A 12,233-nucleotide genomic window follows, 5' to 3' on the forward strand; every position below is an offset into this window, starting at 1 on the left:
TGTTGTGCTTTCACGCTGACAGTGCTACATTAATTAAATACATTTTCTTCCTGCATACTGCAATATATAGATCTATGCTTTTGCCTCAACTTCAGGACTCTTTGTATTTGCAAAATGGATCACGGTCATAAAGCTGTGATTTCCCTGTTTAAAGAAAAACATCCATCCATCCATCCATTTTCTACCGCTTATCCGAGGTCGGGTCGCGGGGGCAGTAGCTTTAGCAGGGACGCCACGACTTCCCTCTCCCCAGCCACTTCCTCCAGCTCTTCCGAGGGGATCCCGAGGCGTTCCCAGGCCAGCCGGGAGATGTAGTCTTTCCAGCGTGTCCTGGGTCGTCCCTGGGGTCTCCTTCCGGTGGGACGTGCCTAGAACACCTCACCAGGGAGGCGTCAGGGAGGCATCCTAAACAGATGCCCCAGCTACCTCATCTGGCTCCTCTCGATGTGAAGGAGCAGCGGCTCTACTCTGAGATCCTCCCGGATGACCGAGCTTCTCACCCTATCTCTAAGGGAGAGCCCGGAGCCCCTGCGGAGGAAACTCATTTCAGGCACTTGTATCCGACCCATAGCTCGTGACCATAGGTGAGGGTAGGAACGTAGATTGACCGGTAAATCGACAGCTTCGCCTTTCGGTTTAGCTCCTTCTTTACCACAACGGACGGATACAAAGTCTGCATCACTGCAGACGCTGTGCCAATCCGCCTGTCGATCTCCCGTTCCATTCTTCCCTCACTCGTGAACAAGACCCCAAGATACTTGAACTCCATGACCCGGGGAGGGTAATCCACCCTTTTCCAACTAAGGACCGTGGTCTCAGATTTGGAGGTGTTGATTTTCATCCCAGCCGCTTCACACTCAGCTGTAAACCTCTCCAGTGAGTGATGGAGATCACGGCTTGATGAAGCCAACAGAACCACATCATCTACAAAAAAGCAGAGATGCAATTCTGAGGCCACCAAACCGGACCCCCTCTATGCCTCGGCTGCGCTTAGAAATTCTGTCCATAAAAGTTATGAACAGAATTGGGGACAAAGGGCAGCCTTGGCGGAGTCCAACCCTCACCGGAAACGAGTCCGACTTACTACCGGCAATGTGGACCAAACTCTGACACTGGTCGTACGGGGATCGAACAGACCGTATCAGGCGGTTCGGTACCCCATACTCCCGAAGCACCCCACACAGGACTCCCCGAAGGACACAGTCGAACTCCCCCTGTAGTTGGAACACACCCTCTTAAAAAGGGGGGACCACCACCCCAGTCTGCCAATCCCCACTATACAGAGTGTGCACTGCTTCCCCATCCTGAGACGCCGGATTGTGGACCAGAATTTCCCCGAAGTATTCCAGAAGTCTTTCTCCGTGGCCTCCGCTAGGCCGGCCGGTACCCATCAGCTGCCTAAGGAGTCCCACAGGCCAAAAAGATCCGATAGGACTCCTTCTTCAGCTTGACGGCATCCCTCACCACTGGTGTCCACAAACTGGTTTGGGGGTTGCCGCCATGACAGGCACAGTTCCGGTCGGCGACCTCAGCAATGGAGGCATGGAACATGGTCCACTCAGACGCAATGTCCTCCGCCTCCTCCAGAACATGAGCAAAGTTCTGTCGTAGGTGGGAATTGAAACTCATCTGACAGGGGATTTTGCCAGACGTTCCCAGCAGACCCTCACAATAAGTTTGGGCCTGCCAGGTCGGACTGGCATGTTCCCCAACCATCGGAGCCAACTCACCACTAGGTGGTGATCGGTTGACAGCTCCGCACCTCTCTTCACCCAAGTGTCCAAGACATGCGGCCGCAAGTCCGATGACACAACCACAAAGTCGATCATTGCGACCTAGCGTGTCCTGGTGCCAAGTGTACATGTGGACACCCTTATGGTTGAACATGGTGTTCGTCATGGACAATCCGTGGTGAGTACAGAAGTCCAATAACAGAACACCGCTCAGGTTCTGATCGGGTGGTTCCTCCTAATCACGCCTTTCCAGGTCTCACTGTCAATGCCCACGTCCACCGGGGTGAACCCCAACGTACAGGCGCCGAAATGGGGGGGCAATAAGTATACCCACACCTGCTCGGCGCCTCTCACCGTGGGCAACTCCAGAGTGGAAGAGAGTCCAACCCATCTCAAGAGGACTGGTACCAGAGCCCAAGCCGTGTGTGGAGGCAAGCCAGACTATATCTATTCAGAACCTCTCCACCTCACACACCAGCTCACGCTCCTTCTGTACAAGAGAGGTGACATTCAATGTCCCTAGAGCCAGCTTCTGTAGTTGGGGATCGGATCGCCAAGGTCCCTGCCTTCGGCCACAGCCCAGCTCAAACTGCACCCAACACCTATGGCCCCTCCCACAGGTGGTGAACCCTTGGGAAGGGGGACGCTTACGCCCCATGGGTGCAGGCACGGCCACCAGGCGCTCGCCTTTGAGCCCCACCTCCAGGCCTGGCTCCAGAGGGTGGCCTCAGTGATCCACGTCCGGGCAAGGGAAACCTAAATCCATTTACAATATTCATCATAGGGGTCTTTTCCCCATGCTTTGTCTGGTCCCTCACCTCGGACCTGTTTGCCATGGGTGACCCTACCAGGGGCGTGAAGCCCCAGTCAACTTAGCTCCTAGGATCATTGGGACACACAAACACCTCCACCACGATAAGGTGACGGCTCCAGGAGGGGATATTATATTTTATAATATGTATTTATAGATTATCTTTTAACGTGATATTTTTTGGGAGAATATCGTTATCGTAAAGTTATCATCACAGGCCTAAGCGCTGTTTTTTGTTTTTTTTTGTTTTAACTTTTGTTGCGAATGGAATCAAGCAATCCGGCTAAGAAACTATCAGTCTACTCTGATATGATAAAAAGTGTTGTTGTTTTTGAAAACTGCAAACTCCCTTTAAGATGCCATCTTAAGCCAGAAAAACACACAAACTTTTTTGGGTTTTTTTTTTTTCAAATTTGAGAGACCACACACATGATGATGAAAAAAATGTGTGTTCTTACTGCTCTTACAGTGTGTGACGTACTCGAGATGATGAACACAGCGCACCACACATACTGTATAACGATATTGTAATCGTGAGTCTTCTCCCCAAACCAGATGTCTTCTGTAGTACCAAGACTGACCTGTGGGACACAGAATGCCAGAATATGCAAAGAAGAAAGAGTAGTTGTAGAAAAATAAATTGAAGAAAGTAGGCTATCCATTAATGTTGACTGATCTGGTACCAACAACGCTGCTGTTGCAAATTCTTCCCTTGTCATTTTTATTGTGCTGAATGACTTAGGTGACACATTATACAAACACTCAACACATCCACTTTCTCCTTTATTTGTCTCCGGAAGCAGCATAAGCTTCAGGTCACTTCCTAATTGTATATTCTTGGGTTTCATGGAGTCCATGGCTCGGCCATCGCCGATGTTGTCCACACACATACTGTAAGGGTTTGCTTTTGTAAAATTCACTGAATAATTAGTCATAATAATCTTTTATAGACATCTGAACATCAGGCCTTTGCTGACTTTGATCAGAAGGGAGAATCATCATCCCTGGTGTGTGTACCCTGCTTTCGCTGTGTGTCAGACAGGAGTAAAGCTCTCCTCTTAACACCTCAGTCAGAGGATAATAGTGTAGTCAAACCAAAGGGGAGAAGGGCGGGGAAGACATTTCCATCTTGCTCCTCAGGAGTCCCAGTGACCTAAATACACTCATATTTGTATGACAGTTGACGGATCCTGTCCTTTTCATGAACCAATTATGGGGAATCGACCGGTCATCGAGCCTGCACCAGCTGCAAGAAAGTCAGTTAGGTGAACCAATACGCTACTAATGGTCCTCTGTACGACCAATAGATTATTTTATGCAACTCCCGTTAATATCGTCTTCAAAATGTCAAACAGTATATTCATCATTGATTAAATATTTGTATTCATTCATATATTATGTACTATTATTTCTACTGTACAGCTATACACTATGTGTATGTTCCAGCTGACTTTGGAACGTAACATGATTTTAGACTGTAGGACGAATCTGGAGGATGTCAATCAATGTCTGGATTGAGACTCAAATCTAAATTTTCATTATTTTGGGATATTATTATTTTTGGGACAAGAAACATGTCTGAATAGAATACACTGCAGTTGCACACCACTGCAAACGAACAAAAAAAATAATGAATGTACTGTACTTTGAAAGAAACAACTCTGACCGTGTCATTCAAAATATTATTATTATTGATTTTGTGAATAAATAACAAAATATGTTAATTTAAATTAAAGTGTTTTCATCACATAATTATATTGTTCAAGGCATATTTAATAGCTCCTGTTAGATGTTATGAAAAGTGGCCAGTGTATGCAGTTTACAGAGTACTGTACGTTAATAAATGCCCTACGTCAGAATGATTGCAAAGCGTCACAGTTACACGGCTCAGTAGAAAATAAACCAATTGTCTCGTTTAAGAAATGTCAGTTGCATATCACTGCTGTTCCCTGTCAAAATGTTTTCGATTTAATGTCAGTCATTACAAATGTCTGGTTGTCTCCTAATTTCTATGTACTACCTGAATCAGGATGAAAGGGAAAGGGTAGAACATGATCCTTCATGAAGAAAAATGAAAAACTCTTTAATGTATTTCTTGTTTAATTCACTTTGCATGACACGCATTTGAAGTAACGATGTTGCAAAACCACAATTTCACATTTGACTCTTCCTAAAGTCACATCTTTTACAGCTTACTTCAGATACTACAACAAGTAGAGTTGGAGGCTGGACTACATATACTCTATAAGACTGAAAATGACCACAGCATTCTCTGTCTTTTTCATTTTTTTCTTTTTGGGAAATACTGCACAGTGGGATGTTATATTCAGACTCCACTACGTTTGCTGTTATTTCCGCTGAGAACTGACACAAAGATTATTGCACGCAGCTACAGAGAGGCGTAGGTAGGATTGCAAAATTCTAAGTTGGAGACTGTCCATGGAAATCCAGTATATGGACTTTTAGAACAGATCACCAGAAATAAATTGGAAATTAGGGTATCTGTTCATTGGATTTAGCATGAATGTTTTTGTTGTTGGTGGTGTTCATTTAACCTTATTTTAATGCCTTAAAACCACCTAAAAAGTATATTATTCTGCATGCTTATGAGAAAACAGCATGTACCTATGAGAGTGTCTATGTTTATATGAATACAGTATATACGTATTGATATCGTCACCTTCCTAGAATAATAGCCTGAGTAAAAATAAGAAATAAACATTTTAAATGCCTAAATCATCTCCTCATCATGCTGGCCACCTCTCTCATCCTCAGCTCAACAGATCCTGCAATTCTACCCCTGAAATGTAATTCTTAAAAAATATAATATATTCAGTATTTGGTTCAGCTTTCTGCGTTTTCTGGGCAAAACAAAAAACAAAAATAAACATGACTTACAGTATTTTAGGCTATTATTGTAGGAAGATGACAATATGCATCCATGTTATACCTGTACCTACAGCTTTGTTCATCATTGCACACTTACACCCTGATCTGTTGTTGCATAATTACAAGTGTTTTCACATCATTTACATAATTTTACACGAAACATTTAAGCATACTTTATGTTTCACTTCTACTTTTATGACTACGATTGTGTGGCTGCTGCAACAAAGCAATTTCCTATAAAGGATTGATAAACATCCATCCATCCATCCATCCATTTTCTGAGCCGCTTCTCCACACCAGGGTCGCGGGCGTGCTGGAGCCTATCCCAGCTGTCATCGGGCAGGAGGCGGGGTACACCCTGAACTGGTTGCCAGCCAATCACAGGGATTGAAAAACAATAGATCTAAAACAAAATGTTAATTCTCATGATCATATGAAATCTATTCATTTTCTATACCGCTTGTCCTCATTAAGGTCATGGGTGAGCTGGAGACTATCCCAGCTGGCTTTGGGCTAGAAGCGGGGCGAGACCCTGCACTGGTTGCCAGCCAGTCACAAGGCACATAATATATAGAGAAACAACAATTTACACTCACATTCACTCCTATGGACAATTTAGATCTTTCAATTAACCTACCCTACATGTTTTGGGAATGTGGCGGGAGAGCCGAAATTCTGACCCAGAAGATCAGAACTCTGGGGCTGATGTGGTAACCCCAAGGTCACTGGGCTGCCTTCTTTTTATATAAAATTATTCAGCATTTTGGCTGCTGAAACAAAGCTTTTTCCAATAAAGGACTGATAAAGAAAACATCTAAAGCAAAATTTTCAATATTATGATTGCATGAAATTAATTATTTTTAAATGACTGTACCTCACGTTTCTAGTCCATTCCAACTAATTGCAAAAGCTATCCAACTTCCCATGGAAAAAGCTTCTAATTTCCCACAAGCCAATGTCCCACATGATGGAAGGTCATCGGGCTTTGACACCTGATGATTCAGTCCCTGGGCCACCTCCTCACGCAGGCCCTTAGTGTATTGACTCACTCAGACTATGCTCACTAGGTGAACTCCGGCTCATGTTTGACAAGCTGGCCATAAGAGACTTGACTTTGTGTGCATAATAGTTCCTCAGGTTGACTGAGTGCACTTCTTTTATGCCCTCATCAAAGTCGCAGCTTCGCATTGCGATTTCCAGTTGTTTTTGTCTCTTGTAAAACAGGGAAAATTTATTGAAAATAAGTGTGATCGGAAGCACTACTACTAAGATCCCAGCCAGAATGCAGGCCGAGGCTGTCAGCTTGCCCGCAATAGACAAGGGCACCACATCCCCATAGCCTACAGTGGTCATGCTGACCGTGGCCCACCACCAGCATGCCGGGATGGTGGACAAGTCCTCGCTATCTTCTTTCTCAACCGTGTATGCCACGACGGAAAAAAAAGACACTCCGACTGCGAGATAGAGAAGCAGCAGGCCCACCTCCTTGTAGCTGTTTCTCAAGGTGGCCCCGAGGGAGCGTAGCCCGGTCGAGTGGCGCGCCAGTTTAAGGATGCGGAAAATCCTCATGAGCCTCAACACTTGAGCGACACGGCCCAGGTTGGCCAGCGCTGGACTACTCTCCACCACCAGGTTGATGACGAGCGTCAGGTAGAAGGGAAGTATGGACACCAAGTCGATCAGGTTCAACGGGTGCTCGAAGAAGTGTACGAGGTCTGGGGCCACCGCGAACCTGGCCACCAGCTCCAGCGTGAACCAAGCAATGCCCAAGTGCTCCACGATCTCAAACCGGGGATCCTCCGTGGGCTGCCCTTCGGCGTCCACGAGGCTGAACTCGCTCATGCTGTTCATGCACATAGTGGCAATGGAACCGAGCACCACCAAGATGGAGCAGACACTGATAAAGCGGCTGGCCACGGAGTAGCCTGGGTTGTCCAGCATCAGCCAAACGCGCCTCCGGGTGCTCCCCAGCGGTTGTTTGTCAAATTTAGAGGCGTCATTGTAAAACTCCAACAGCTCGTCAAATGACGAGGTGGTGCTTCCTTCATCACTCCTGTCCTCCCACTCTTCCCGGTCTTGGTCCATTTTCCTACAGTGGTAGGCACTGCTGCAGCAGGAGTCGAGAAAGAACTCGTTAATGCCCCAGTACTCAATCTCCTGGCTGAAGGAGAAAATGCACAGTTCAGCCATGACGTGCAGCCGTCCCGTGTTGTAGAAATTCAAGACATAGGGGAAAAGCGCGGGATTCCTATCAAAGTAAAACTCTTTCTCTGCGTCATCGTAGTCGTCGCACAGCTCCAATATGGACTCCTTAGACCGGCAGTGGAGAAGACGCGCCAGTCGTGTCTCCGGGAACCGAGACAGAGTTTCTGTGTGGAGATGCTTCTTGAAGCCGCCCACGTTGATGCGGATGGCGGCATCGTCCTCTGAGGGAGCTCTGGCGCCAGGTTCCCTCAGGACCTGACCCGTCATGTCTGAACACACACGCACACAAAAACACACACACAATGAAAGAAAGAAAGAAAGAAACAAAAATGTAAGAAAAAAGCATCAATAGAATCACTGATGTAGGTCAACTATTTGCAAGCTTGTGCTTTGTAATCAACTGGCACCTATTTACGGTACAACCACGTGTTCCCCTCAAACGTATTCCCAGGAATTTAGAAGCAAACAGGAAAACAAAGAACTTACTGCAACTGGGTCAACAAATCCCTGCAGATGATTGCTTTGATAGCATCCTGGCAATTTGTGGCCAAGTTGTCTCCTCTAAAATGTATAAATTGACATGGATTTCCCAGAAAACCGCAGACGTGTCTCAGTCACGTTGATTAGGATAAACTCCTCCAAAGGGAGTGATGCCAAATGTAAAGACGTAGCCATACAAAATGAATTGACACTCCTTTCTCAAATATACAAGAATATAGTCCGCTGTGTTTGCAGCATCACAGCCACGGACAAGTCTGGGCTATGAGCGCAAGCAGCAGACACACGCCCTGACAACTGCTTTTGTTTGAATAGGGGAATCCTCTCCCCGGCTTGCTCTATTCCTCTCTCTCTCTCTCTCTCTCTCTCTCTCTCTCTCTCTCTCTCTGTCTCTCTCTCTCTGTCTCTCTCTCTCCAACATCTCTCTTCTTTCTGTTGCTGCGCAGCAACACGTAGCTCTCCCACTGCACCGCCCACCTCCCTCCACTGATTTCAACATCACGGTGATAAGGGGACAGCGGCTCTTTTCGGAGTCACCACTGACCAGGTGGTAAAAATATAGACAGTGAGACAAAACAGGCATCAGTAAGAAAATCAGTGCATCATAACAAAACAATAAAAGCCAAAAGCGAGCACTGACCACCTCCTTTGTTATGTGCAATTGCCACAGTCAATAGAACAGGGTTGGGGAACCTACAGCCTGAGGCCCATAAACGGCCGGCCATGTATTTCTGACAAATACAGTTGACTGTATTTCACTGTATTGTGAAATGTGATTATCAAATCATAATAAAACATACTTAAAGAGAATATAATGAAATAAACTGGTTTTATAAAGTGTGATTGAGTGCAATTGACTGTGTGTTCCAGTTCCTGACAGTATTCAGCAACTTCCCGCAGCCTTTGGGTTGGAGTGGCTCAACATTTCACAGGCCACACAACAACCTTATCACTTCCATACGAAGGACATGTCGCACTGTATGAAGCAAATGGTGGTCACACCAGGTAGTGACTGATTTTCTGCCCAATACAGTGGAACTGCTCATTTTAGAGTGGCCTTTTATTGTGGGCAGCCTAAGGCCACACTGCTCGATGCAGTCGAATGCGACTGGACCGGACCGTTGCATAAAAATAAGAGTTGCCCACGCGACCTCACACATTGAGCAATTGGACATACGGACGGCCTGAATAGTGAGCCTGTGTAGGCGTTTGATGCTGTATAAACAGTATATTGTACTTTTTAACATTTCTTAAACCATAAAAACATATAATAATAGTTAAAGAAGAGGCAGGTTGCTAAAGATAGTGGACGTGGGCGGGAATAAAAGCGTGAGTGGGGAGATTTTAAAGGAGTCGCGCTGACTCCATTCATTTGAATGTACCCAGCGAGATATGTGCATTTTGGTCACAAGCTTTGCTTTTTCATCCACATTATACATTATGAATATAGTGAAAGGGGACATATTTTGCCAAACCAACTTTTTCTAGTATTTTGGATGAATTATTGTTGGCGTTTTTCTGCTGAGTTTTTCCGCTCCCGAGCCAGGGATGTATACGTGACAAACGTGTCCTCTCACATGTGCGTCTTCTACATAGAGGCAACCAATCAGAGGAAAGGGGGCTGTCTGAGCCAAATATGGACAAAGCGGATACAACACGGGGTCAAACAGAAGTAGCTGTCACAGGAGCCTTTTCTGGACAATCGTATGACAAAACCAAGTTGTTGTTTTTTTAAATGAAATTGACCATTTTTTACCAAGTCCATGTTAGAGAGTCGCTCTAAACAGGTGTAAATAGCCAAAATACAGGACCTTTAAATATTGATGTAAAACACAATATTTGATGCTTTATATACTGTATGTCAAATATTTGGCTTGGGGCGGCGCAGCGGCCCTTCCAGTGTCTCGCTTGCGTAAAAACCCGGAAATGTGTTTTCAGCGTGAGTGAAAGTTTGTGTGCGTTTTGATTGGCTGTAAGATGCAATGTTGCGAAGGTGAGCGCCGCCAATGAAAATTTTGAATCATGGCAAAACAAATGTCCGACTGATCGGCCACCCATGAAAACAAACCACACACACTGCATAACAGTTCAGTCGGTGTGCGGCAGCCTTAAGGCACACCTGTGCATAAATCATGCTGTATAATCAGCAACTTAGTGTGCCACACTAACTTGTGGTGAGGTAATTGGATTATGTCACCAAAGGAGAAGTGCTTACTAACACAGATTTAGACATATTTGTTCACAATATTTGCAAGAAATATATATTTTTGTTCAGTGTATCATAGTAAACATTTGTTTTTTGGTGTTGGCCCTTTGATTAGTTTGGTGACAACTCTGGGGTGCATCATGCCTTGCACCCAAAGTATGATGGGATGGGCTCCAGTTCACATGTGACCCTAATGAGGGCAAAATGGATGGATGGTTGTTCATTATTGCCTCATATGTGTTGATTCCCACCTAAAGTAAGTCGCAGCACAAAAACCTTATGATAATTAAATTGCTCCTCCACGGGCCATTGCCTTTCCATGGTGGAGGAGTTTGTGTGTCCCAATGATCCTAGGAGCTCTGTTGTCGGGGGCTTTATGTCCCTGGTAGAGTCATTCAGGGAAAACAGGTCCTACTGTATGTGAGGAACCAGACAATGCACCACTCAATAAAACCCGAAAAACATTTGGATGTTTTACCTTGCCTGGATGCAGGTCACCGATACCCCTCTTTGGAGCCAGGTCTCGAAGGGGGGGGTCGATGGCAAGTGTTTGGAGGCTGGCTCTGCACCCATGGGGCTGGCATGGCACAGTCCGGAGAGACGATGTGGGCCCCCTTCCCATTGGCTCACCACTTGTGGTAGGGGTTGAGGGGGTCAGCTGCAGTGTGAGCTGCTTGACGGTATGTTTCCAGACTGCAGAAACTAGCTCAAAGGATGTGGAACATCACCTCTCTAGCAGGAAAAAAGCCTGAGTTGGTGTGACAGGTCGAGAAGTTCTGACTCGATGTGTTGGGCTCGCCTCAACACACAGCTTGGGCTCTGGTATCAGTCTTCTTGAGAGGGGTTGGACTCACTTCCACTCTGGAGTTGCCCTTGGTGAGAGGTGCCAAGCATGTGTGGGCATATGGATTGCCCCACAGCTCGGCACCTGTACGTTGATGTTCAAACCAGTAGACAAGAGAGTAGCCTCCCTCCACCATCTTGTCGGGCAACGGTTCCTGCTAATGCACCAAAAAGCAGTTTAGAGTACCCATCCTTTTTGGAGTCCTTGGAGGGGGTGGTGGAGAGGGCTCCTGCTGTGGACTCCCTCATTCTGCTGGGGGACTTAAACGCTCACATGGACAATGACAGTGAGACCTGGAAGGGCGTGATTGGGAGAAACTGCCAACCCCCACCCCCTCAACCCCCATTTTAACCAAAGTGGTGCTTTGTTATTGGATTCCTGTGCTCATCACAGATTGTCCATAAAGAACACCATGATCAAACATAAGGGTCTCCATATGTGCACTTTTCACTTGGACACCCTTGGTCACAGTTCGATGATCGATTTTGTGGTCCTGTCATTGGACATGCGGAGGACTTGGACACTCGGGTGAAGAGAGGGACAGAGCTGTCAACCGATCACCACCTGGTGGTGTGTTGGCAATAATGGTGGGGGGAGATGCCGGTCCGTCCTGGCAGGCTTAAACGTATTGTGAGGGTTTGCTGAGAACTTTTGGCGGAGTCCCCCTGTAAGAAGGAGCTTCAACTTCCACCAGAACTTTGACAACAGCAGGCGGGGGACATTAAGTTCGAGTGGGCCATGTTCCGCACCTCCATTGGTGAGGCAGCCAAATGGAGCTGTGGCCGTACGGAGGTCAGTACCTGTCATTATGGCAATTCCCGAACCCATTGGTAGAAACTGCCGGTGAGGGATGCCATCAAGCTAAAGAAGGAGTCCTATTGGACCACATGGCCTGTGGGACTCCAGAGGCAGTTGATAGGTAATGTAAGACGAAGCGGAAAAAAGGTTTGGTGGTCACTGAAGCAAAAAACATGGCCGTGGGATGGGTTTGCTGAGGCCATGGAGAAGGATTTCAGGACAACTTCAAGTAAATTCTGGTCCACCATT

The 12,233-nt window shown here is 46.3% G+C and overlaps 1 protein-coding gene across 1 annotated transcript; it reads right to left on the bottom strand.

The window, feature by feature from the left end:
- Positions 1-4,638: 4,638 nt before the first annotated feature.
- On the bottom strand, positions 4,639-8,428 carry LOC133480119 (potassium voltage-gated channel subfamily S member 2-like). The gene is made up of 2 exons (XM_061777801.1): positions 8,125-8,428; positions 4,639-7,907 (listed from the first exon to the last, which is right to left on the bottom strand). The coding sequence occupies exon 2, from the start codon at positions 7,903-7,905 to the stop codon at positions 6,466-6,468; it is 1,440 nt and encodes a 479-aa protein (XP_061633785.1). The 5' UTR covers positions 7,906-7,907; positions 8,125-8,428; the 3' UTR covers positions 4,639-6,465.
- Positions 8,429-12,233: the final 3,805 nt, after the last annotated feature.

This window comes from Phyllopteryx taeniolatus, chromosome 6 (genome assembly GCF_024500385.1).
Source record: "Phyllopteryx taeniolatus isolate TA_2022b chromosome 6, UOR_Ptae_1.2, whole genome shotgun sequence".
NCBI lineage: Eukaryota > Metazoa > Chordata > Actinopteri > Syngnathiformes > Syngnathidae > Phyllopteryx > Phyllopteryx taeniolatus.

Excerpts from the sequence above, each read along its gene's own strand:
- LOC133480119 (XM_061777801.1), bottom strand. The coding sequence starts at position 7,905 with ATGACGGGTCAGGTCCTGAGGGAACCTGGCGCCAGAGCTCCCTCAGAG.